The sequence below is a fragment of the Gekko japonicus genome, unplaced genomic scaffold (genome assembly GCF_001447785.1).
Source record: "Gekko japonicus isolate JY-2015 unplaced genomic scaffold, Gekko_japonicus_V1.1 scaffold522, whole genome shotgun sequence".
Lineage (NCBI taxonomy): Eukaryota > Metazoa > Chordata > Lepidosauria > Squamata > Gekkonidae > Gekko > Gekko japonicus.
In genome coordinates, this window is record NW_015169790.1 from 509,725 (window position 1) to 537,083 (window position 27,359).

Sequence of the window (27,359 nt, forward strand, 5' to 3'; positions counted from 1 at the left end):
GTTTCAGCGGATCTACTGTCTCTTCTTGATCGGTCTGCACTATGTCCATTCTTCATTCCCAAGGCCAGTTCGTATTGCCAGAAATGGCAGCACGGTGGTGGTACAGTGATGGTGGTGGCTCCTACTCAAAAGCCTGGCGGAAGAGCTCCGTCTTGCAGGCCCTGCGGAACTGCATAAGGTCCCACAGGGCCCTGATCTCATCCGGGAGCTCCTTCCACCAGGTAGGAGCCACCACCGAAAAAGCCCTGGCCCTAGTCGCAGCATATTTAACATCTCTAGGGGCTGGGATAACCAGAAGATGTTTTGCCCCCGACCGTAGTGCCCTTGGGGGAACATATGGGGAAAGGCGGTCCCTTAGGTAAGCTGGACCCTGGCCATATAGGGCTTTATAGGTAAGAACCAGCACTTTGAATCGGACTCGGTACGCTATTGGCAGCCAGTGCAGCGCATTCAGAACAGGCTGGACGTGGTCTCACCTAGAGAGGCCCATCAACAGCCTGGCTGCTGCATTCTGCACCAGCTGCAGCTTCCGGATCTGCGACAAAGGCAGCCCCATGTAGAGAGTGTTACAGTAGTCCAACCTCGAGGTAACCGTCGTGTGGATCACTGTGGCCAAGTCATCGCGGTCAAGATAAGGAATAAGAGATAAGAAACAAACTGCAATTTGTTAAAGCACCAAATGTGAGCAACACAACAAACTGGAGTTTCATCTTCAACCTCAGCTCTCAGTACACAAGCAAAAGGGGGAGGGGGAGCACACGAGCCCAAGGATTTCCCGACTCTTTCTTATCACAAACAACCCAGTCTGAATGCAGTCCCTCAGGCTCAAATTCCAAAAGCATTTTTTGCTTTTTTAAAAAGCAAAAACAACAAAACTTATTTTTGGCTTAAAGATTAAGGGCTGGTGCATACATATTTGATTCTAGACACTCCCTAAAAGCAGTAGAGTCAACAGGCAAGGCCTATTCCATGCACATATGATTCAGGGCATATGCGCATACATCTATACACATGCACACATAACCAATTCCTGCAGTTTTTACAGCCCTTTCGTGATTCAGTGGTAGAGGAAAAAAATAGCCTAATCTCTGGTGTCTGGAAGGGACCACATGTGTACTGATTAATTTCTATTCCAAAGGTGCTGTATTGACATTAAGTGGTGTGACTTGGGCAGTGTAGATTTTTTCCCCTTCAGTTTTATCACAGGGGTTGGGCTGGATTTGTGGATATAAGTGCAGAACTTTGTTCAGTTGCAACAAGTTAAGGAGAGCATAAGACCTGCAACCACCAGAATGAAGCAGCTTATTCTTTTAATGCTTTCAGTATGGATGGCCAGTGGAGTACAAAGGTAAGAGAGCTTCCTTGGCCTTTTCATCAGTTCTTTCAGACTACTGAAGTTAGTTACCCACGCTCAAACTACTGCCTCATAAAACATGGGTCTTTGGGTTTTCCCCCCCATTTGATTAAGAAACAGCATTCATCACGTTTCCTTTTCCCGTCTCCACAGAGTTCCTCTAAAGAGACACAAATCTTTGCGGACAACTTTGAGAGAGCGTGGGCAACTGTCCGGGTTCTGGAAAGCCCACAAGGTAGATATGATCAAGTACACCCAGGAATGTGCAGCAGTCCAGGAAGTCAATGAGCCACTCCTCAACTATTTTGATGTAAGTTACGAGCAGGGTTTATGAAACTATGAGGGGCAGAAATATGGCAGCAGCAAAAGAGAAAAAAACTTTATTTTTGCGTGAAAACCACAAATGTGCTGAAGACAAGCTCTCGGTCGTCCCATTCAATGGAGCTTATATACATTCAAGAATAATGTGGCAATGTGCCAGATATTATTTGCCTGCTTTATCTGTGGCTGGTGTATTAACCTTTTCAAAATTATTTGTCACTTAGGAATACAATGCTGGTTTTTCAGTATGGATGTCTTTGTCTAATAGCCGGGGGGTGGAGTGGGGACAGAAGATGAATCATTCTTGTTGAATGTTTAAAATGGTATCTTTAGTGCTATGGTCAGACTTGCCCTGATCCAGCCTCAGGAATACCATGCTGCATCTCCATATAGTGGATTGTAGGTTAGCTGGGAGACTGCTTTGCAGTGTCTTTAAGGTTCCAAAGTCTGTTCATGTAAGTATATAATGCATGCAATCTGATATTTTCCTTTAGCTTGGGAAGAATTCTTGCTTTGTGAAGCTTTCCTGAGCTCTGCATCCTGAATATATATTTTTTGTTTTTTCCTGTTAGGTGGAATATTTTGGACAGATCTCCATTGGGACTCCTCCTCAGAATTTCACCGTGCTTTTTGACACCGGTTCCTCCAACCTCTGGGTCCCATCTGTTTACTGTGTCAGCAAAGCCTGCGGTATGACTGGGTTGGGTGTATAAAATGTAAATGAACTAACAAACTGTAATAATAATAATAATCAGAGGTCATTTCGGGGGGATCGCGGGGATCGCAGTTCTCCCGGGTGAGGTACGGGGGGGGGAACATGACGAAGCCCCGCCCCCTGCTTCCGGCCACCCCGCTTCCGGCCCTCATTCAGCCAGGAGGAGGCAGGAGAAGAGGGAGGGTAAGTTGCTTTTTCCCTGCCTCTCCCCACCCCTGCCTGCCTGGGGCCAGGGAGGGCCTTCGCGGGGTTTCCTTGCACTCCCGCCAGCCTCGCAGGTTCATCGCCGGGCCCCTCATGGGGCTCGGCAGTGGAGCTGCAAGGCCGGCGGCAGCAGCCGGGACCATTGGGGGCGGTGTGTGTGGCCTTATGACACACTTCCGGTGATGTCAGGGTGTGTGGCCTTATGACACACTTCTGGTGATGTCAGGGGGTGTGGCATATGCTAATGAGTTATGCTAAGAGCGATTTACAGCTACTCAAAGAGACAATGGACTAACAATATATTCGTGGGGGATAGGGAAGACAACATACAATATTTAATCACACACACATTGTAGCTGGTCGGAGGATCCATCTACAGGCTGTATCAGTCATGTCCCGACGGCATGTATTCTGTCGGCTGGCTGATGACGTCAGGGCTCGTGATGTTGCACTGCCACACTGCCACCGCCTGGCCAATTCGCTCCACTGCAGGGAATGCCAAAACAGATTTTCCCCACTTTTGATCTTGCCGCGCTGCAAATGTCAGTCCTGGCAGCTAACACTTCCCAAGGGGAGTGGTGTGCCCACCCCCTTACGGGTGGTCCCCAATTTATCTACTTGCCGAAGCTTTCGAATCGCTGGGTAGACGATGAGCTAGGGACAAGGCTTGGTTGCTCACACCAGCACGGGGCTAGAACTGACAAAGCTTGGCAGTTCAGATGTTATACAGGATTTACCCTCCAGCGCCACCATATGTGGCATGCAGGGCTTTGTCCATTTGGACAATATTGTGGCTGATGCGGTGATTGGGTTCCTCTCAGATACAAAATACTTTTTTATTATTATATATGAGCTGGATTCTATTTAAACTGGCCATGGGGAACTTTAAAATGCTCCATTTGGAAGCAGTAAGAAATGTTCATGTTTGTTCCCCATGCATACTGGGCAGTTTCCTTTGCTTCCCACACTGTTATTTTGTACTGTGGCCTGATTTTCACAGTGAGCCTCTGGACACAGATGGCTCATCATACAGTGCTGCTACTGTATTAAACAACTGAAAAGGTTCTGCATATGAGCTGTAGAGTGCAGTGCTAGCCCAGCTGTAAACAGGAGTAGATACCTTTTAAATAGTGGCTGTCGTTGCCTTTGTAAGTTACTTAGTTGTGATTAGTACTGGTTTGCAGTTAGCAACATTCAGTAGCCTGAACAAAAGGGAATATAATCATAAGATATTACTTTACTGGGAGGGAGGGCGGGCGGGCAGGCAGGCACTGGCCTGGGGAACGAGGTAACTACAGAATTCTTATGTTCATTTGTATGATACTGGTCTTGCCACATGGGGGCACATTTACAATAATAAATAATGCATTCATAAGCCGAGTACATTCAGAAGACAGGTTTGGCATGAAAGATTGATGGGGAGGGACAGAATTCAGGGTCATTTTCTATGCCATAATTCATTGTCTAAATGAGATCTTGGTGGACTGTGTAAATAAGGCCTGATCGGAGTATTCTATAAGGCTACAGTCTTGTGAACATCCCTCTCCATAAATAGTAATTCTAGCATTGTCCATAGTGCAAATCAGTTCTAGGTAAATATGCATGTGATCAGACTGCATGATGGTAAAGTGCTGTGACGTGGTGAGCCCGATCATCACCTGATCGCAGATGGATGAGCTCACAAGGGCATTTTTATTACTTGATTACCACAGCATATGTGATATGTTCCATGTGTATTTCAATTCAGGCTGTCCTGCAATAAATGATACAAACAGAACTTTTGTATCACATCAGATATAATACTTTTTCAAAGAGGTAGTTCATGGGGGAAGGCCAACAGGAGATGAAAAGTCTCTAGTTCAGGTTGGCTCATCTCAGAGAGATGAGGGGGTACCTGTTGCTTTTCCACAGGGAGGTGGATTGAAATTGTCCACTGAGACCATGGCTAGTGACATGGACTGCCTGACAAGGTCTCGAGATAGCAAGAGGAAGGTTGCAGGCTTAACTTGTATGGGAAATTATAGCTGTTTCTATACAAATGCTAGAAGTGTCCGAGGTAAAATCAGGGAGTTGGAGTGCTTGGTGTTGGCGGGGAAAATAGATATTGTGGGTATTTCAGAACCTTGGTGGGATGAGGTAAATCAGTGGGATACGGTGATTCCCGGTTATATATTATATAGGAAGGAGGGGGGGCTGGAGGGGGGGTTGCTCTGTATGTCAGAGAGGGTATAAAGTCCAGAAAGATTGAGAGGCTAAGAGAATTGGATTCGCTTCTGGAAGTTCTATGGGTTGAAATAGGGGGGGGCAAAAGAAAACTTAACACTGGGAGTTTGTTATCGCCCACCAGATCAAAAGATAGAGGAGGATTATAAAATGATGAATGAATTAAAGATAGCGGCTAGACAAAAACACTGTATCGTAATAGGTGATTTAACTACCCACACATTGATTGGGTCAATATGTGTTCTAGTCGAGAGAAAGAGATTGAGTTTCTAGACACTCTAAATGACTGTGCTATGGAGCAGATGGTCATGGAACCTACCAGGGGAGAGGCGATCCTTGATTTGGTCCTAAGTAACACTCAAGACCTGGTGAGAGATGTAAAAGTGATTGCACCACTTGGAAACAGTGATCATAATGTTGTTGAGTTCAACATTTGTACAAATAGGGAATTGGCCAAAAAGACTCACACAACCACTTTTAACTTTAAAAGGGGTAATTTTTCTGATATGAGGGGACATGTGGGGAGGAAACTGAAGGGAAAAGTAGAAAGGGTCAAAACCATTGGGGAAGCTTGGAAACTGTTTAAAACTACAATTCTAGAAGCTCAAATAAAATATATTCCGCAGGTTAGGAAAGGCACAAACAGGTATAAGAAAAAGCCTACATGGTTAACAAACAAAGTAATGGAAGCTGTAAAAGGTAAAAAGGATTCCTTTAAGCGGTGGAAAGCTAGTCACAGTGAGGCTGATAAAACAGAACACAGGCTATGGCAAATAAAATGCAAGTCTGTGGTCAGGCATGCAAAAAGGGAATATGAGGAGCATATAGCAAAAAATGTAAAGACCAACAATAAAACTTTCTTCAAATACATTAGAAACAGGAAACCAGCCAGGGAGGCAGTGGGGCCCTTGGATGACCAAGGGGTAAAAGGAGTACTGAAGGATGATAGGGAAATGGCTGAGAAGCTAAATGCATTTTTTGCCTCCGTCTTCACTGTGGAAGATGAGAGGTGCTTGCCCACTCCAGAGCCGCTGAGTTCGGGAGGGGTGTTGAAAGACCTGAGTCAGATTGAGGTGACGAGAGAGGAGGTCCTAAAACTGATAGACAACTTAAAAACTGATAAATCACCAGGCCCAGATGGCATACATCCGAGAGTTCTGAAAGAACTCAATTGTGAACTTGTGGATCTCCTGACAAAAATATGTAATCTCTCCTTAAAATCAGCCTCCATTCCTGAGGACTGGAAGGTAGCTAATGTCACTCCCATCTTTAAAAAGGGTTCCAGAGGAGATCCGGGAAATTACAGGCCTGTCAGTCTGACGTCGATACCGGGTAAATTGGTGGAAACCATTATTAAGGAAAGAATTAGTAGGCACATAGATGAACAAAACCTATTGAGGCAGACTCAACATGGGTTCTGTAAGGGAAGATCTTGTCTCACTAACCTGTTAATGTTCTTTGAGGGGGTGAACAAACATGTGGACAAGGGGGATCCAATAGATATTGTTTACCTTGACTTCCAGAAAGCTTTTGATAAAGTTCCTCATCAAAGGCTCCTAAGCAAGCTCAAAAATCATGGGATAAAAGGACAAGTCCTTTTATGGATCAAAAACTGGCTAATTAATAGAAAACAGAGAGTGAGTATAAATGGGCAGTTCTCCCAGTGGAGGGGTGTAAGCAGTGGGGTACCACAGGGATCAGTACTTGGTCCACTGCTTTTTAACTTGTTCATTAATGATTTGGAGTTGGGAGTAAGCAGTGAAGTGGCTAAATTTGCGGATGATACGAAGTTGTTCAGGGTGGTGAAAACCAGTGAGGATTGTGAGGCACTCCAAAGGGATCTGTCAAAGATGGGCGAGTGGGCGTCAACATGGCAAATGGGGTTCAATGTGGCCAAGTGCAAGGTGATGCACATTGGAGCCAAAAATCCTAACTATAAATACACGTTGATGGGGTCTGAACTGGCAGAGACAGATCAAGAGAGAGATCTTGGAGTTGTAGTAGATAACTCACTGAAAATGTCGAGACAGTGTGTGACTGCAATAAAGAAGGCCAATGCTATGCTGGGGATTATTAGGAAGGGTATTGTAAACAGATCAGCCAATATCATAATGCCGCTATATAAATCAATGGTGCGACCTCATCTGGAATACTGTGTGCAATTCTGGTCACCACACCTTAAAAAGGATATTATAGCTTTGGAAAAAGTGCAGAAAAGAGCAACTCGAATGATAAAAGGGTTGGAACACTTTCCCTATGAGGAACGGTTAAGGCGCTTAGGGCTCTTTAGCTTGGAGAAACGACGACTGAGGGGTGACATGATTGAGGTTTATAAGATTATGCATGGGAAAGAGCAGGTAGAGAAAGAGGTACTTTTCTCCCTTTCTCACAATACAAGAACCCGTGGGCACTCCATGAAATTGCTGAGCGGTCGGGTTAGAACGGATAAAAGGAAGTACTTCTTCACCCAAAGAGTGATGGACCTCCTGATGGCACCTGGTATTTTTGGCCACTGTGTGACACAGAGTGTTGGACTGGATGGGCCTTTGGCCTGATCCAACATTGGCGTCTCTTATGTTCTTATGTTCTTATAGACTGGGTGGAAATGATGTTAGCAGATGGTGTATGTAACAATCAGCCTTAAGGTAGCAGTCCAACACATCGTGTGATAACTGCAAAATATATGCAGAGGCTAAGCCTGTGATTTACTTCTGAAATGTGTACAGGCCCTGCACTGTCAGCCTTCATGCCAGAACTCCTGGCCGTTATATTGCAAGATAGAGGTGGTGGTGGTGGTCACATGTCACTTATTCAATATTCTGACTGAGGAAACTATATTTTAAACCACAGTTGAACATTCCAGATTTCATCCATCAGCCTCCAGTACCTACAGTGAGGTGGGGACTCCTTTTTCTATTCAATATGGCACTGGGAGCCTGACAGGAATAATTGGATCAGATCAAGTAACTGTGAGTAGAAGATCTCATTGTTTCTCTTAAACTTTCCTTTGTTTCCAGCTTTGTTGAAAAACATGATTTAATCCACACTATCTTTTACTTTGGGGGGGGGAAGCAACCTCCCTCTCTGTATGTATCCCGAATGCAGGATCTGTTCAACCTTCAAACATAGAAGACCCAGCCTAGAATCCTGGACGTAGCCAGAAAATTTTGGGTGGTGGGGCGTTGGGAAATCCAAGAGGCAGGAAGAGAGGGGGCACAGGGGTGGGGGGGGGCAGGCAAGTGAAGAAGAGAAAGGTATTTCCTTACCTGCCGGCTGGACTCAGTTCGCCTTGGCCACTATAGGAGAGGGAGAGCCGATGGGCTGGTGCGATTAATACTTAGGGATTATGCGCTCTGTGCTACAGTAGCGACAGGCCTCACCCACCTGCGACTGTAGCAGAAAGTGCATACCAAGTTTTAATCGCACTGGCCAGTCAGCTCTCCTCCTGTCCTCTCCTCCAGCCCAGGGAAACAAATGCGGCTGGCAGCTAAGGGCATGGGCAGGGCCAGCAGGAGTTGTGGGGCGTGGGCCATGAGGGAGGGGACACCACCCCTAAATGCCCCACTGTGGCTACGGGCCTGTCTTAGAGTGTGTTCTATATCCCCCTGTGAATTGTTTGTCATCTCCACAGCCTATGACAAAGATTATCCATTATTATCATGGACATTCTTTTTGGATAGCTTTACCTTCATTTTCTGATCTCATTTCAGTTATTCATTCAGGTAATAGGGTCATGCTTTGTTCACTGTTGTGCAAGCCATCCTAGTGGACTGGATGATCCAGCAAGGCAGTTTCACCCAGCCTCAACCTAAACAGGTTTGGAGGTAATGAGGCCCAGCTGCCTTGCCTGCAGGTGTTGAGTTCCTTGGCTGTTCTGTGCTTTGGCCAGGATCCTGTGAGGAAGTATTATCCTCAGAACACTGCTCTAGACCTACAAGGAGATTATGTACAGCCAGTTGCGAACTTAGCCTACTTTTTGCCACCTCAGCCCAGGCCACCATTCCTGAGGAGCGGGAGAGGGTCCTGGGCTGGGTTCCAACCTACTGGTGGTGGCTGGAGATCCCCAGGATTATAATTTATCTCCAGGCCTCTATCCAGAGGGGCTGCAGTCCTAGGTTCAAGTGCTGCCTGGGGGACGCCTAGCAGCTGACTCAAGGGCTAATGGCAAGGCTTCTCTTGCAGGGTGTGGCAGTGTAGCTTCTGGTGCCACTAGTACATCCTTAGCAGGTGATGGTACATTCCTGCCATGCTGGGCCCTCCCTGGTCTCTTGGGTCCTCCTCAGTCACCAACTTTGGCTCCTCCCCTGAGGACTCTGAGTCAGATTCACTGGGCTGGTTGGAGGTGGTCACAACATTTCCCCATTATGACATTCCTCAGCACCCCAGATGTTTGCTTTCTCTGTCCTTTTCCCTTGGGCATAATTCTTGGGTTATTTTTGTTTGCTTGTTTGTATGAGCATAGGATCAGTATTAATGAGTTTCTGCCCTTCAGGTAGAAGGAATTACTGTAGCCAATCAACAATTTGCAGAAAGTGTCAATGAGCCTGGAAACACCTTTTTGGATTCTGAATTTGATGGTATTCTTGGTCTGGCCTACCCATCCCTGGCCGTGGATGGAGTCACTCCAGTCTTTGATAACATGATGGCCCAAAACCTGGTGGATCTGCCAATGTTCTCCGTCTACATGAACAGGTGACATAAATGGACTTCTGGTGCCAGCTACTACTTCAAATCTAGGCCCCACTTTAACTAAAAATCAATTATAGTGGAGGCTAAAAGACAAACCCATAGTGGCTATTTTAAAAATGTATGCCTTTAGAGGACATGTGGAATTAATGATGGTCTTCCAACATGAAAAAACACAGAAAATGTAAAATTAAATAATACTGAGGGGAAGGCCCTTGCCAATTGAAATCCTAACTGAAATGATAATTCGTTTTTCCCTCAGAAATGAAGAATCCTCTGTAGGAGGGGAACTGATTTGGGGTGGCTTCGATCCTTCCCATTTCAGTGGAAACCTCAACTGGGTTCCAGTCACTAAACAGGGTTATTGGCAGATCCTGCTGGATAAGTAAGTGTCTTGTTTGGGGAACTCTTTGGGTTAACTGCAGAGATAATGGAGGGAAGCAGTGATGAAAATTATTAATATGTTTTGTCATTGAAGAAGGCAGACTTAAAAAACCAGCCTGTGTAGTTATGTTTAGGTTTCCAGTGGGTCTCTAGAGTTGTGTATATCAGCAAGAGGCCTCTCCATTCTACATAGCAAAATGATTCAGGTTGAAAGTCAGAGGCATTTCAAAACCAGTATGAATCCATGGACTTCATAAATTGTAGTAGCTGGATGAGGTACACAGGAGGATGTGCCAGAGATAATTGACTCTGCTCTCCAGGAGAGTAGAAGAACAAATTGCAAAGGCTTTCTTTTTCTTCTGAGGTTGGTGAAAAATTAGTCATGATAAGCATGTGGAATTCAACATGGGATGCAACAGCTACTTATGGAAATGGATATGAAACAATGTCTACAGATGCTGCTACCACACTCTAAGCTACTGCTTCACCACTTCCTCCTTTTTCTTCTGACTTCCTGCCACCCTGCAACTGTCTACTTCAAGTCTGTGTAGGTAGGGAGGCTACAAGGGAATCACATGCATGCACATGATAGACTCACAAGCTGCAAAGGGAAATGGAATTCTGGGTCTCAGTTCAATGAGCCAGCATCTTAGGGTGCGTGAATACACCACACAGTTCAAGCATGCTCACTTGCAGATAGGATTGCCAGCCTCCGGGTGGGGCCTGGAGATCTCCTGCTTTTACAACTGATCTCCAGCTGACAGAGATCAGCTCCCCTGGAGAAAATGGCTCCTTTGAAGGGTGGACTCCCCTCCCCAAACCCCGCCCCCTCCTGGTTCCACCCCCAAAGTCGCCAGACATTTTCCAACCCAGACCCGGCAAATCTACTTGCAGAAAATTCTTACTTTTACATATAAAAAATTAGCGACTGTCCTTGCCAGCAACGTCTTTTGGAGCTTACAACCATTTGGGCAGATCCAGATGTTATTCTCTGGACAGTGTCCAAAATCCATAGACGGTGTCCAACCATGCATACATGGAAGGCATTCATCTCACACTTCTGGCACCCACCTCTGATCCCAAAAAACATCACTCCTAGGGTTCCTGGACTTACATGGAAGAATAGCCACATGAATGAGGGCCTTGCAGTAAGGAGGGAAGAGGAAAGAGATTGCCCTTTCTTCTCTTTTACATTAGTAGAACTGTACTTGTAGACACAGAGGGTGCTATTTCAGTCCCTTCCTGCAGTGCCCCAACCTTGTGGCCTTCATCCTACAACTCCAGGAATGATCTTTCCCATGAGTGGAAGGGCTGCTGGAATTAATAGCAACCCAGAAATATCTTGAATGCATAGTAGACTGCAGGCTCTCATTTCTGTAAAGTCCAATGTTCAAGCGGCCTGTTTCAAATAATTGCATTATGATATCCTTTGTATATTTCTTACCCCTTATCTCACTGAAAATGAGTAGCAGTTTTTCAAGTCAAGTAGCGGTTTGAATGCTAATTGCAGAGATGTCATAGATAGATGTCATAGATAGACTTTAATTCTAATGTTTTCCCTGGCACTTTAGAAAATGTGTGTGGGGGGGGGGATCAGGCTGGAATCAAAACTTGAGACAGAATATTTTCCTGGACAAGTACACCAGGTTCCATTTAGACATCTCAATCTTTAATGAAAATATCCTAATTGTATCAATCCTGCCTCGCCACTACCCTGAGGAAAGTGTGTTACAGGTGAGATTCAAACACAGAATGTTATCTTGGATGCCAGCTTTCATTCTGAGGGAGATATTATATTGTGGTGTTTTCTTTTCTTTTGTAAAGATTATTTTTGTTATGTGGGGGGGGAATCCTGTTATATATGAAACAAACAAAACAAAAAGCAACATTTAGAATACAAATATATGAATTTAACAATAAAATAATTAAAATCTCCATATGTACACAAAACATATCAAATAGAATGTGCAAACTAAGATAATATAAATGAATAGAGCCATGGGTATGAGATATAGTAATGGGTGTGAGCTATGAGATATTACTCCACAATATCACTGAAATATGCCATGAATTTTGTAATTTTAGTGAAACAAATGTATATATATATGTGTGTGTGTGTGTGTGTGTGTGTGTGAATGGTCACCTGACTTCTGTCACCCCAAAACATAATAAAAAACATCCAATGTTTTAAGAATTGAACCTGGAGGGATTCAGCACAGCCAAAGGACTGTTTTTGATAAAGTATGCAATCCTCCATAAAGCACATATTTTTCCTGGTGACAAGCCACATGTCATTTTTTCAAATGTTTTTGCTGACATTGATCATGTCTTTTAATTGGTGAATTAATAATGAATATGATCTGGAAAAATTAATATTTTAGTTCCCCCCCCCTCCATTCTTGCTACAACCTGGTTATAAGGCAGTTTTTTGCTGACATTGATCATGATTTTTAATTGGTGAACTAATAATGAGTATGATCTGGAAAAATTAATATAATTTTAGTTCTCCCCCCCTCCATTCTTGCTACAACCCAGTTATAAGGTAGCATCCGCTACAAATTTATGAGATTCTTACATGTATTAATTTGCATTTCCCCAAGACTGAATATCCCCTTAAAAAACCACAGTCTCATACTTCGTTGTTATAAAAGACAGTTATCAGTAGTGAAAAGCCTGGGCTCAAAACTGGTTTAAAGTTCCTCCAAATGTGCAAGCAAGCATTGATGCTATCGAACTCATGACACATTTGTGCTCTGTAAACAAGACCAAGGTTGACAGTCTTTTATTAATAACTTTTCCAACCACTTTATGATTTTTGTCTGGTTTAAACCATCTTAACATAGTATTTTACCCAACAGCTTGGTAGTACATCTTTATACAGCCAATGCACCATTAAGAGATTTCTGATAGAGAATTTTTGCAGACACTTTGGGATGCTTATTTTGCCATATGAACGGAAGAATCCACTTTTGCCATTTATTTTATAGCCCTTTCTGCACCTGTATTTTGCCTCGGTCTCTGAGTACGTCCTATTCTTCCATTCTGCATTCCCTCCCGCTGTCACTTTCACTTTGTTTTGGGGGTTTCTCTTGTTTTTGCATTTGTTTCACAGGAATCTGCATTCAGACCTCTTCCAGCACTCTGTTGCCCCACAGCTACCAAAACTCCTTTTGCAGTGATTCTTTGTTCTCATCCACTTTCAAATTGCAAATCCTTTCTAAAGTAGAATTGTTTCTGTGGGTATTTAAGTACTGCCACTGTCCTCCCCCGCATTTCCGCCTGTCTCTCTTTAGGTTGACACTCCCTCCTGTTTTCTTTCCCTCCTTCTCCAAAGACAGAAGAGGATGTGCCCTCCCACTCAGGCAAACTTTTAAAAAGCCAGAGAAAGCCATAATAAGGAATCAATAAAGGACTAGGGGATTCCATGCTCCCAAATGTGTCAGTCTTGTATGTGTGGGTCTGGATTTCACCCATCCTTCCCTTTCTTTTTGCAGAATCACGGAGGGAGGGAGGGAGAAAGAGAGGGAGGGGTTGGCAGCCAGTTAGCTCAAAAAATGTGGATTTTGCTTGTAGATGCAGAATCCATACAGAATACACAAATAAATAACCTTGAGGGAATGCTTGTGACTGCAGAGTCAACCCTTAAATCTTGACTCCTCGGATTCTCCAGAACAAGTTGTCAGTGCAGAAAGGGCCATATATCTCCGAGTTGGCTATTTATGAATAAAAGTAGTATTTTCAGTAATATAGATATTTTCACTGTGGATATCCTCCTTAATCAGGAAATTGTGTTTTTCAAGTTTCCAACTGTCCTTTAAACCAAGATAGGGGTTGAGTTGGAATTCATATCTACAATAGTATTCAACAGATATTGGGTATCAGGTGCAGATGGATCAGACAGGGTGGGGGAGTCCAAAGTCAAACCAACAGTCAGGTGGCCATAGGGTCAGAGAGAAGCAGGGATGCATTAGGGCATGACACAAGCAGAGTCAGGCCAGAAGTCAGGAAACTACAAAGCCACCCAAGGAAGAGAAAAAAATATAAAGTCAAACAGGCAGGAACCAGAATCAGCAGGACTTCAACAGTATGGACCAGTTGATGAGACGGAAGCCAGTATTTTATACCTCCAGGCTAGCTCTTAGTGGCCCTTCAGTCACCTGCTCCCGTTGAGCTCATTGGATCTTTCCAGACAGGATGGACTTACTTATTCTACTGACCACATTCAGGAGGGCACTGTAGTACAGAGGAGATTAGTCTAATAGCTTTTCCCTGAAGGCAAGTAACTCAGTGTGCAGAGCAAAGCTATAGTGCTGCAAGCATCAAGTTCTGGGTTCTTGTTCACCATGATGACAGATATGGGCTTACAAATGTATTGGACAACAGGTTACTTGCTCTCATAGTTTGTGCTCTTTTTCAGCTGTTAAGTAGATAGTCGAGTAGACAGTCCATGGCAGACGCCTTTTAATTTGGCACTGAGTGCCCCTAAATACTGCATTTCCCATTTTTCTCCAATGCAGATTTCATTTTTTCCTCCCTTTGCAGTATCAAGGTTAATGGGAACATTGAATTCTGTGCAGAAGGATGTCAGGCCATTGTGGACACAGGGACATCTCTCATTACAGGTCCTTCTGAGGACATAATACAAATGCAGAAATTAATTGGGGCAGTACCTATGGATGGAGAGGTAGGTGCCTATTTGGAACCCCATACTAGCATGTCAGATCAGTGGATGGAACCGGCTGCATTTGCAGGAATTCCTTTTTCCAAATGCTAAAAACTGGCATTAGTCCATGGCCAGCCCTATCAGTCCTTATACCTAGAACTAAGGACGACACACTTTGTACATTTCTCTCCACTCATATTTTGTAAAAATCTATATTATATTTTGGGGGGTAAGCCAATAAGCTTTTAAAAGGCCTTAAATCTTCTTGAGCCTCTTGTTTGTTTCTTCAGTATTTTCTAGTTTGTAGACTTTATATAGTATTCATTATGCAACTTCCAGTCACAAGTGTGTTAAATATAGAGTCACTTGGTTTTTAACTGGGTGAATATTGTGGAACAAGTTATACATTACTTGCAAACATGTGTAAGGAAGCTCCAGGCCCATTTTTTTAAAAGGAAAAGTATATTTGGGTAGAGCATTTTAAGGGGACAGAAGGTAAGGTGGGTGCTTGGCCCTTTTCTTGTTATTTTCCTCCTCCAGATCACCCTCTCAAACTACCTTTCCTCTAAATGCATGTGTACAGGGCACTATCTTTAAGTGCATATCCCTTTATATATCCCAGAGACAGCAAGAAAGAATGCAGCCATTGCTCTTCCCCTACTGTTTCCCCTGAGTTTTCCACCTCCTTCCCCTCAAAATGTAGGGTTTTTGCTTTGTTTTTAATTGAAAAGGTTGTCCTTTGACAGCAGCAAATATATCTATTGTTCTGCAGTATGCCGTGGAATGCAGCAACCTGAATGTGATGCCTGATGTTACTTTCACCATCAATGGGAACCCTTACACTCTTACCCCAGAGGTCTACACCCTCATGGTATGTTACAGTTCCCAGCCCTGTGCCTACCAGTCCTGAGATCTTGGGGGGGGGGCGGCTGGAGAGGGGGGGCATTGTGGACACTGTGGCATCACTTGATCATTCAGAACTGATGTCACAGCCCACACAACATTCTAGGAATTTACAAAATCACCACAATCATTACACAAAGACCACAAGGATTAGGAGAAATTCCTAGAGTGTTGCAGATGCTGTGAGATCACTTCCAGGTGATCACCCAGAAGTGATGTCACAGCATCCCAGTGTCACCATCCCCCATTTCCCCCTGTTGCTCAACTGATTGAGCATGGGCAATGGAGGGCAGGGCCAGGACCACCATGGGCAGAAAGTGGTAAGCTTTTGGTATGTACAGCATCTCAATTCTTTTCCTGCTTGCTTGTTAAAAACAAATGCAGTTCTTAGGAAACTCCAGAGAGGTAGCTATGTCCGTCTGCTACCACAAAACCAACAAAAGCCTAACACATTTATCGTGGCATAACCTTTTGTGAGTTGGAGCCCATTTTGTCAGATTTAGAAGTTAGCTCTGGCTCACAAAAGCTTATGCCAAAATAAATTCACTAGCTTTTAATGTGTCATAAGACTCTTAGTTATTCTTGGGAAAGTTTGGGTTATGTGCGGTTATCTTATTTTAGCTCCACATTGATGTAAGACCACTTCTGTATTATGAATCCGGAAGAAAGTCAGTTGCTGTTAACAGCTCTGAATTGGAAACCTCAGCATAAAGGCAATGCAGTGAAACATTCAAAGAATTCCTAGGGGTTCATAGGATTACTTGTTCATTAACATCATTTATCATTTTCTGCAGTACAAATATTTAATTAATGGGGGAAAGGTAGGGAGGGTTTTCGACCACCTCATTGCATGCCTATGGCAAGGGAAGGGTTTTGATTTGTACAGTGTGGTATAGCAGCTAAGATCTGGGAGACCAAGGTTTGAATCCTCACCCTTCCATGCAAGCTTGCTGGGTGACCTTGGCCTGTCACTGTCTCTCAGCCTAGCCTACCAGATAGGGTGGCTGTTGCGAAGATAAAATTGTGATGAGGAGAGAGAGACTGTAAGCCTCTCTGAGTTCCCACTGGGGAGAAAAGTAGTGTATAAATATCTAAAAACATATTGTACAAAAAATAAACACTGATGAATAATTTGTGGAGCCAAGGGTGATAACAAGCCTGTCTCATAGCTAAAGGGCTACTTGAAAATGAGCTCAGACATAGGAAGCAAATTCCTTTCTCAGGATCCTTTCAGTGATCAAGTGATAATAGTCCACACTGCTGAAAGGGTACAACTGAAAACACTATTAATACAATTCGATTATTTGAGTTTACCAGATCACCTGACTCATATTTGCCTGGAAGAATTTCAGTTCTTACAACTAAAAAATATAGATCGACTGCTTGGAGGAGTCTGGCCCATAATTTTCCTCTCAGGACCAAAGTAAACAATCACATGATCACCACTGGTGCTTTCTTTGTTTTTGTTTTTTTTTAAGTCCTAGTACTTCTATATAAAATTGTGCCAAAGTCCACCAATTTTCCCCTCAGGACGTTGTAGTGCTAAAAGAAAAAAGAAAAAGAAAGATGGTGGTAGTCCATATCAGTACGAGTACTATCACAAAACAAGCCCAGATTGTCACAAGGACTTGCAGCCATGTGGAGTTCCCTGTGGAAACTCAAGAAGTGCCACAGAGGCCCAACTCAGATCAGGACAGTGAAGTGGCTCCACTTTGACCTTAGTATTGTGCAGTGTCAGGTCTATGAAAAATAAGATCACAACAATATCTGACCTGTTGCCTGAGTTACAGTTTAATCTGGCTCACTTGACTGGAACCTGGGTGGGTGGCTCTGATGTGGTCACTCTGACGCAGCTCACACCGACTTGATATAAAGTCCTTCACCAACCTAGAATGGGAGGATGGTGTGTGTGTGTGGGGGGGTAGCATTTCTTTTCCATGAACATTTCTCCATCACTAAGTACCCAGTGCGGACAGAGACTGGCTTTGATTTATGTACTTTGTGTGCCTACTATTCCTTTATAGGCCTGTGAGGTAGCAGTGATCGCAGCAAAGACTTTCTTCTCTGCCACCATTGTGTCAGCAGACTCCCATCTAGCTCACTTGTTTGAAGTGGTGTATGACTTGATAACATCCAAGTCTAACCCTGTGGGCAATAAAAATTTAGCCCCCAGCTGTGATGTTTCTGCAAGGTTCTTTGCTGACAAAATCCTTCTCATCCACTCCAATTTGAAGGATAATTTGAGGGCAGATCCAATACCTGAGGTGTCAGAAGTGCCTGCTTTTGTTATGGATAGTTTTAGATTGATCCTGCCTATGGATGCTGACAGGGTCCCTGGAAGTGTGAAGCCACCACTTGTACTCTGGATCTGAGCCCATCATGGCTTTTAAAATCTTGCCAGGAAAAAATATTGGAACCATTATAATGAAAACCATCAACTCTTCCCTGATTGAGGAGGGCTCTTCCTAGGCTTTTGAAGGAGGCAGTTGTTAGACCTCTATCACCGACCTAGAATGGGAGGATGGTGCGGGGGGTTGGGGGTAGCATTTCTTTTCCATGAACATTTCTCCATCACTAAGTACCCAGTGCGGACAGAGACTGGCTTTGATTTATGTACTTTGTGTGCCTACTATGCCTTTATAGGCCTGTGAGGTAGCAGTGATCGCAGCAAAGAAGACTTTCTTCTCTGCCACCATTGTGTCAGCAGACTCCCAACTAGCTCACTTGTTTGAAGTGGTGTATGACTTGATAACATCCAAGTCTAACCCTGTGGGCAATAAAAATTTAGCCCCCAGCTGTGATGTTTCTGCAAGGTTCTTTATTGACAAAATCCTTCTCATCCACTCCAGTTTGGAGGCTAAGTTGAGGGCAGATCTAATACCTGAGGTGTCAGAAGTGCCTGCTTTTGTTATGGATAGTTTTAGATTGATCCTGCCTATGGATGCTGACAGGGTCCCTGGAAGTGTGAAGCCACCACTTGTACTCTGGATCTGAGCCCATCATGGCTTTTAAAATCTTGCCAGGAAAAGGTACTGGAATCATTATAATGAAAACCATCAACTCTTCCCTGATTGAGGAGGGCTCTTCCTAGGCTTTTGAAGGAGGCAGTTGTTAGACCTCTACTCAAAAAACCTTCATTGGCTTGGGATGAGGTAGCCAATTACAGGCCCGTCTCTAACTTACCTTTTCTAGGAAAGCTGATAGAGTATGAGGTGGCAGAGTAGCTCCAGTGTTTTCTGAATGACAAACCTGCCCTTGACCCATTCCAATCTGGGTTCAGGTTTACGTTTGGTACCAAGATGGCTTTAGTTGTCCTGGTGGACAGTCTTTGTTTAAAACTGGACAACAGTCTTCTCTATTGATAATGTTGGGCCATTGTTACAGTTGAACACTCCATTCTTATCCACTGGCTTGAATATGGAGTTGGTTGTTTCAGTCTTTTCTGTCTAACGAGACACAAGGAGTCCCCACTGGAGCAGCACTGAGTGAGATTGTTAGAGATTTGGGGGTTGGGTTTCACCAATATGCAGATAAAACTGAGCTCTGTATTTCATTATCCGTGTCTCCAGTTACATTCATCTTGGTTCTGAACCAGTGCTTTGAGGATGTGGTCAGGCAGCTAAGGCAGAACAAACTGAAGCTGAATCCAGACAAGACAGAGATAGTGCTGGTTGGGAAGGCTGATAGTCTAGACTCTAGACTGAATCTGCTTGTGCTAGATGGAGTAACGTTGGCTTTTTCAGACCATGTTAAGACCTTGGGGGTGCTCATGGACCCTTGCCTCGCCATTTGAAAAGCCGGTTGGCATGGTGGCCAGGAGCGCCTTTTATCAGCTGCATCTGATTTGCCAACTTTCTTGCTACCGAGACTCAGCTGATCTGACCACACAGACTCATGCTTCTGTAACCTCACAGTTAGATTACTGTAACACACTCTGTGTGGGGCTGTCTAGAAGACAACCTGGAAACTACAGCTGGTCTAGAATGCGGCAGCCCAACTACTGTCTGGGGCTATCCACTGGGAACATATGTTGCCCATCTTGAAACAGCTTCTTTGGCTGTCATTCCATTTACAAGTTCCATTCAAGGTGCTGATTTTGACCTTTAAAGCCCTTCATTATCTAGGACCCACAAATTTGAAGGACCATATCCTTCCATATGTCGCTCTGCAGCAACTATGGTCATCAGGAAGCCATCTGTTGGCTATCCCACCACTTAGGGTGAACCATCTGGCATTAATCAAAGCCCAGACATTTTCCATCATGGCTTCAGCTCTATGGAATGGACTCCCTGAAGATATGTGAAAGGAGCCCCACCCTTGGAGATCTTCTGGAGGCACTGGAAGGCCTGGCCATTTGCCTGGTCATTTGAGGGGGTTTAAAACACATGCATCTTTTAAGGGGAGGAAGGATTTGGTGCTTATCTTTGGTTTTAGCTGGGGATGTTTTAATTATTATTGTAAGATGCCTTGAACCAAGAGGTAAGGGGGGATATAAATGTTTAAATAAATGTTTAAATAAATAAATATAACTGTGGCACTGGGGGTAGAGGGACTCCTTCATTCCCCTTGTGCCTTCCTCCCAATTTGAAATGGCCCCAGGAGTGTTATTCACTCCATCAGAGGCTGCAGTGCACTAAATGCTTGCATGTGCACCCCCAGGGGTCATTTTGTTCAGAAAATGGCGTAGAAAGGAAGGAAGCTGACCCCACACCATAGACTTGATCTGAATCGGGCTCCTGCATCATTTCCAAATTGGGTTCCCACAGGGAACTCACAGATGGCATCCTGCTAGAAATCCCTGTGGTGATCACATGGTATATGTAACATCTAGTTTAGCCCCTAGTCTTTGAATTTCTGGGCTAATTATGTCTAGCCAGAGGGGAGTGACTGGCTGGGTATTGAGGGAGGAAGTGGTGAGAAAGGCTGGGACTTAAGGGAAGAAGCCTGAACAACTTGAAGAAGGTAGTTGTTAGACCACTCCAAAAAAATTCCTCCCCATATTTCAAGGACTGTTACACAGCAGCCAGCAGACAAAATCAGTTTGTTTGCATTGTCTTCTGAGCATAACTGGGGTAGTGTCCATAGCAACTATGCCAGTGAAGGCATAGCCCCGAGGTGGTGGCTCTGTGATGGACATGGCAGCCAGAACCAATTAGGGGTCATATGGCAAGGGGGCAGAGTCCAGCACCTATCACAAGCAGGGGTGGAGAAGGGCAAACCACAAGAGTTCTGCTCATTGTTACCAGGACACACCCCACCACTTTAAAGGGACCAGCTCCCATCAGCAGTCCCAGGCACCTGAGAGTGGGGGGGAGGGGCTTTCAAGCGGCTGCATTCAGGGCTGAGTCCAGCACTGTTGCTCTACCCAGGGTTTCCAGGATACACAAATACAATGACAACAAGTCCAGAAATAGACAGGAGCAAGGTCTACAAACCAGTCCAGATAGCCAAAGGTTAACTCCAAAGGGTCCAGGACCCAGGGGTCCAGTTCCAAGGCTTGGAAACAAGTGCAGGATATAAGAGTCTGGGTCCTAGACTTAATTAGGAAGCACAGACTAGACAAGGTACAAGACATCAGGGCATAGCTCTGTTTGCTAAACAGGCCAGCACACAAAGGGGTGTTGAGCAAAGTTGCTTCCACACCAAGCTTTGCTGAGTGTGTTCCTCTTATTTGCACCATTTACTGACTCATCCCGAGGGCCAGGTGTCACTCCTTACAGTCACAGTCACCTTCCTACAGGTGCAGGTCTTTTACTGGTTCCCTATCAGCCTGCCAGTCCTGGTCCTGCAAGAACTCCACTGCAGGAACTAACGCTGACTGTTGCTGAACAGCCAAGTGGGAATTCCTTTGTCTCTCCTGAGATGCCAAGCGCTCTCTTCTTCTCCTCCTCCTTCTCCTCTCTACTAGCTCTGGAGAGTCTGGCAGAGAAGCTGGCCTCGGTGGCATCTCTTTCTTCTCCTGGAAGATCAAGCAGCCTGGCCATGGCTGGGAAGCATTTTCGCTTCCTGATGCTTCCCCCGTTGGGTCTGCTGCCAGATGATCTTCCTGGCCATAGCTGGGAAGCATTTTCGTTTCCTAATGCTTCCCCCGTTGGGTCTGCTGCCAGATCCACCTGCTCAGGTGGGGATTCCGTCAGTGTGGGGCCTGATTCTTCAGATAACTCCTCCTCCAAGGAGGTGGCAGCTGGCTGGCCCAAGACATGAGCTGTCCACCCCACGGGCATTCACAGCTGACCCAATGCCCACACAGAGCACGGTGTCCCTGAAGGGTAGAGAGGGAAGGGACATTGTTGTTGCTACCCAATGCATTTGTGAGTGTCCTCCGCTCACCAGCGTGCATGCTTCCCAGCAGCCTGGCCACACTACCAAGGGCACCCCTGCACCCCTATGGCCACCCCTGCCAGTGACAGAGCAGAAGAGGGAGCACCAGGGTGGGCTCAGATGTGGGGGCATGCAGCACTGCCCTCAGATCCTCCAGTTGCTTCCTCAATGTAGCAGAAGTGGTCTGGGACTGGAATGGCCGTCATTTCTCTCCCAGAGCAATCCATGCCCAGAGACTGTCATTTGAAACCTAGTGCCCTCCCCATCCCCCTCCAAAGACATCAAGTCTGCCCACTACATTGGCTCCCCCCCAGCCATTTACTACAGGGAACCCCATGATCCCCTGCCCCCTCAGTGATACCTTCACATATATCTTCCCCCTGGGTAACAGATGCCTCCCTTTCCTAGAGCAGACACAGTTATGGACTTCATTCATTCACTCTAATCATTTCCCACCTTTCTCCCCCATGAGGACCCAGGGCGGCTTACATCATTGTCATGTCCTCCATTGTATACTAACAACAACACTGTGAGGTAGGCTAGGCTGAGAGTGTGTGACTGGCACAAGTGGGGATTGGAATCTGGATCTCCCAGACCCCAGCCTCACACTCTAACCATCGCACCAAACTGGCTCATTCACCCAGGCCAGCACCCTCTGGCCCCTCCCCCCCTTCACTCTGCAGCCTGTGATTGGAGGAAGGGAACCTGTTGTTAGGTCAGCTCTGGAGGTGCTGCTGGGCCCCTGCTATGTTTGGCAGTGGCACCGGCAGAACCATCCACAGCCACCCGAGGCACTCGAGAGCCTTCCCTCTTAGACATGTCATTGGGCAGCCCTCGGGGGGAGTCACGGACGGGGTGGGGAGTAGGGTTGCCAAGTTGATTTTTCCTACCGGCGGGGGAGCCTCGCTGGCCTCCGGGAGCTCTCAGTTGATGCGCGCGCAAAGCGCACAGGCGCCGCCAGCACGTCACCGGAAATGATGCGCGATGTCGAACACGTTGAGGGCATGGCCCCGATCGTCGGAGGGGAAACCATAGAGTTCCCCTCGGGGCCCGATTCCGCGGTGGCGGAAATCGGGCCTCCGAAGCAGGGGTTTACCCGCCCCCACTTGGCAACCCTAGTGGGGAGGGAGTGGGGCAGGGAGGGGTGTGGAGCTCTTCTCATGTAGTCAGAACCAGACAGACAGAGACACAATTGTGGCACAACACAGACTTTATTGAACTGCAAACCATAGCGAGGTATGAAGACTCCATTTGCAGGGAGGAGGACTGAGGATCCCCTCACACGGCATGCACCTCAGTGGGGTGGAATTGCAGGTGGAACTTGAAAGGGATGGCTGGGAAAAATGCTCCACTCCACGAGGAGGGCTGGGACAGCAGATTGAGCAGAGTGGGGGGGAGGGGGGACTAGCTACAAGCAGAGATCTTCCTGTTGAACCTTCACCTGGAGGGAAACAAAACATGCCACACCCAGCCATGAATGTATCACCTTGACAGACTCTGCAAATGTGGCCCCATTGGGGGGTGGCTTTGCCATTAACACCCCCTTGGAGCACATGATGGTGCCATCTGAATTACACTCACCTGTCCTGTGTTGTAGTGCTCAGGGACTGGTAGTGATCCGTCCACAGCAGCACCTGCAGCTGCTGCTCAAGGCTCTTATCCTGCATGGAAATGAGTCAAAGGGTCTCCTGGCAAACTGGTCCACCACACAGAGTGAAGCAGCTGCCAGACGCCCCCTCCCCCCAACCACTGAGGAGCCCTGTATCTGGCACTGAATTCTGATTGCTATATTGTGAGTTAACTGTTGCCATTATGAGTGCGAATGCTCTGTAGTTATTTATGGCTGTTTTAAATGTTGCTGCTTTTTATTTCTGATCAGTAGAGTTCTACTCACTTTATTGTGTGCGACTGTATATTTTCTTTGCTTCTGAGCCACTCTGATAAATTATTTTGGAAAAGCAGAGTATATGTTTCATGTAAATGAACTAAAGGTACTGGGGGAGGATCTACTGAGCTCGGAGTGTGTCAGAGGACAGGATGTGCACACTTTGAGCCCGGTTCCCTCCCTTTCTTTAGGCCCCAGGCTGGCAGTTTGCACACACACACACACCGTCACACCCTACTCGCTCTTTGCTGCCAGGCTTTAGAGGCAGCATGACAGCAGGGCACAAATGCAGTTTGGAGCCCCTTGCCAGGTGTTTCAGGAGTGGAGGAGGCAGATGTAAGGGAATTATTTTTGATATTCCTTTGTTTATTCTAGGGAGCTGTTGTGTAGGGTTGCCAACCTCCAGGTCGAATCTGGAGATTTCCTGCTATTACAATTGATCTCCAGAAGACCGAGATCAGTTCCCCTGGAGAAAACAGCTGCTTTGGAGGGTGGACTCTATGGTATTATACCCTGCTGAGGTCCTTCCCTTCCCCAAACCCCACCCCCTGTAGACTCCACCCCCCAAATTTCCAGGTATTTCCTTACCCAGAGCTGGCAACCCTACACAATACATTGCAGAACAAAGGCAGGATTTATTTGTCAACCAACAGAATATATTTAGAGTAAAACAAAGTAGTCAGTGTGTACTTTGCCAGCACATTAGATGTTCAGTTCAAGGGAATCATCCAGAGAACAGCAACACAGGAGATCCAGAGTTTCTCCTCTCCTTTTTGCTTTTAGAAGCAGAAAATAAAGTGGGATGGCAAAGAAGAATGGAAGGGATTCTTGTCAGATCTCGGAAGCTAAGCAGGGCCAGCCCTGGCAAGTACTTGGAAGGGAGACCTCCAATGAATACCAGGGTCAGCACATAGAGACAGGCAATATCAAAGCCACCTCTCTGAAACATCCAAGCCCCACTAGGGGTCGTCAGACGTCAACCATAACTTCCAGGCATATGCGCGTGTGCACACACACACACACCTCACCCAAACAAACAAAGAGAATGGAAGGGGTTTATACAGAAGGGAAAAGACTTCTGGAAACCAAATAAGCAGAAGAGGAAATAATTTGTGATGAGAAAAGTGAGGGCAGGCTATAATGGGTGAAAGACAGCCAAGTGAACATTCTTGCTCATTTAAAGAAGACTGCATCAAGGGATCATAGATGGTAAAAAAAAAAAGAAAATTGGAAAGGAGAAAGGGATTCAGGCCTAATAACCCACAGGTCCAGGCTATCTATCCTGCCTCATCACATTTTTGTGTGAGGATCTAGAAAGCCATAACGATAGGTATGCAATAAATCAGTTGGGCCTTCAAAAGACAACATTCCCAGCCTCCTAAAAACTTGACTGTTGTTTATATAAAGGAACAAACTCTTTTGTTTCTAGTCACTAATAAACTTTCTGTACCACACTCGAAAATGGTATCATCATTGTTTTTGCAGGTTTCTTAAAGTAGGTTCAGGGATCAATCTGACCTTCTGATATTATTCCTCCAGGGTAGGGGGCATCTATGAAATATTTTACGCACATTTTTCCTCATCAGAGGCCATGGCAACTAACAATAATTCTACTAAAAACATATTATTAAAATCAAAATAGCAGCAGCTGCTCAGTCATTATTTGTTCCTCAGAAGAAACTGGTCAGATAAGTACTTTCTGAAATTAAAACTCTGCAGTGAGGGGCTAAATGATAGTCTCTGTCAGACCTGCAAAGGAAGCATGTTCCCCAGTTAACAGCAATGGAGAAGGCACAAGAGCAGGCTGTGTCCAAGCTTGAGTGTCCTCAGTAAACATGCATCTGCTACAGTTGGCATGCAGACTCATAATCATCAGGAACCTAAAAGGCCGAGCAGGGTAGTTCACAAAAACTTCAGATTAAAAATAACATACACAGAATGCACATAGTATATAGCAACAAGTGTAAATTGCACATACAATTACTGGAGCTCAATTATGTTTACACATATATAATAACCACAGGACCAAACACGTTTCAGCCCAGAGGGTCTTCTGCAGTTGTCTAAATTGTACTAACACACATACAAATGTAAATATAAAAGCCCTTCATTTCTGGTTTATACATGAACACATACTGGGAATACAGCAAGGGCCAAGGACAGAGTGATGGTTTGTAGTTACCATCTCTGATGAGTGTGGCCTCCTCAATATATGCAGGCCTGATTTATAACTATTATTTGGAGGCTGGAGCTACACTTTTTCAGTGACTCATACATAAGGTTGCCAGCCTCCAGGTGGGGCCTGGAGATCTCCTGCTTGTACAACTGATCCCCAGCTAACAGAGATCAGCTCTCCTGGTGAAAACGGCTGCTTTAAAGGGTGGACTCTATGGCATTTAGGGTTGCCAAGTGTAAATTCCTCCGGAACGGGGGACTTCCATCCGTGACGTGACGACGCCGGGCACGCTGGGGGCGGGGCCACGACCATCCGAGGGAAAACCATAGAGTTTTCCTTCGGAGGACTGTGGCCCTGCCCCCAGCGTGCCCGGCGTCGTCACGTCACTTCCGGGTGACGCGCATGTTGGGGTGGGGTTCCCCCTGGGGCCCGATCCGCCGGTGGCGGGGAACGGGCCTCTGGGGTGGGGTTTTCCCCGCCCCCGGAGGTACTTGGCAAGCCTAATGGCATTGTACCATGCTGAGGCCCCTCCCCTCCCCAAACCCCACCGTCTCCTGGATCCACCCCCAAAGTCTCCAGGCATTTTTCAACCCAGACCTGGCAACCCTACTCATACACAACCTGCTTGGCCTGAAAAATATATTTTATATTTACATTTTTATGTGTGTGTTAGTACAATTTAGACCACTGAAGAAGGCTGTCTCGGCCGGAACACATTTGGTCCTGTGGTTATTATATATGTGTAACCATTATTGAGATCCAGTATTTATCGTACACACAATTTACACTTGTTGCTGTATACTATGTTCTGAGTTTTTAGTTGCATTCTATGTATGCTGTTTTTAACCTTAAGTTTTTGTGCTCTGTGTAATAAATAGTTGTATTTTATTTCATGTTTAAGCTATTCAGCCTTTTAGGTTCCTGACTTGATTTTCACGTTGGGTTTTTCCCCCTTCTGTTGTTTCCTAAAATTGATTGGGGATTTTGTTGTATCTGACATTATGGCACAAAGAGATTTAATGCAGACTGAGTCATAAGGCAAGAGATGGTCCTTCATAAATGTGGGTCATGAAGGGCTTTAAATCAATAGAGAACTAGGTTTTTAGATGTTCTAAGGGGGTAGAATCAATGGGGGACACAATTGTGGCAGCAATCTCCACTCTACATGTATTTATTGGACCAGCACTGGTATGAGTAGCTGTGTTTTGGGCTTTTTCACAACTGGGAATCCTGATAAAGCAGGGTAGTGCAGACTATATGCAGGGCAGGCCAGGAGAAGAATGTCCTATCCTTTTAATAGCGGCTTAACCCGTGGAAGTAGGCAGCTGGAAAAGTACCATTACAGTTCAAGATTTCATCAGGATTTTTCCTTTCTCTAAAATTTTGCATGCCTTAAGAGTATATTCCAACTGGCCTTGCATTAGCAAAATTCATGTGTGTATATGTAAAAGCTGTTTGAAAATATGGTTGCTGGCTATTTTTTTCCTGTCAGAACATCTGTTCCTTTAACTGCTGCATCACACT

General features: G+C 45.4%; 1 protein-coding gene across 1 annotated transcript in view; it reads left to right on the plus strand.

Moving 5' to 3' along the window:
- The first annotated feature begins 1,292 nt into the window (after positions 1-1,292).
- CTSE (cathepsin E) overlaps positions 1,293-27,359 on the plus strand; it is a 26,474-nt gene continuing 407 nt past the window's right edge. The window contains exons 1-8 of the mRNA XM_015417015.1: positions 1,293-1,348; positions 1,508-1,664; positions 2,248-2,365; positions 7,668-7,786; positions 9,310-9,509; positions 9,766-9,888; positions 14,430-14,571; positions 15,323-15,421. Of these exons, the coding sequence (XP_015272501.1) occupies positions 1,293-1,348; positions 1,508-1,664; positions 2,248-2,365; positions 7,668-7,786; positions 9,310-9,509; positions 9,766-9,888; positions 14,430-14,571; positions 15,323-15,421 (1,014 nt within the window). The remainder of the gene's footprint in view (positions 1,349-1,507; positions 1,665-2,247; positions 2,366-7,667; positions 7,787-9,309; positions 9,510-9,765; positions 9,889-14,429; positions 14,572-15,322; positions 15,422-27,359) is intronic.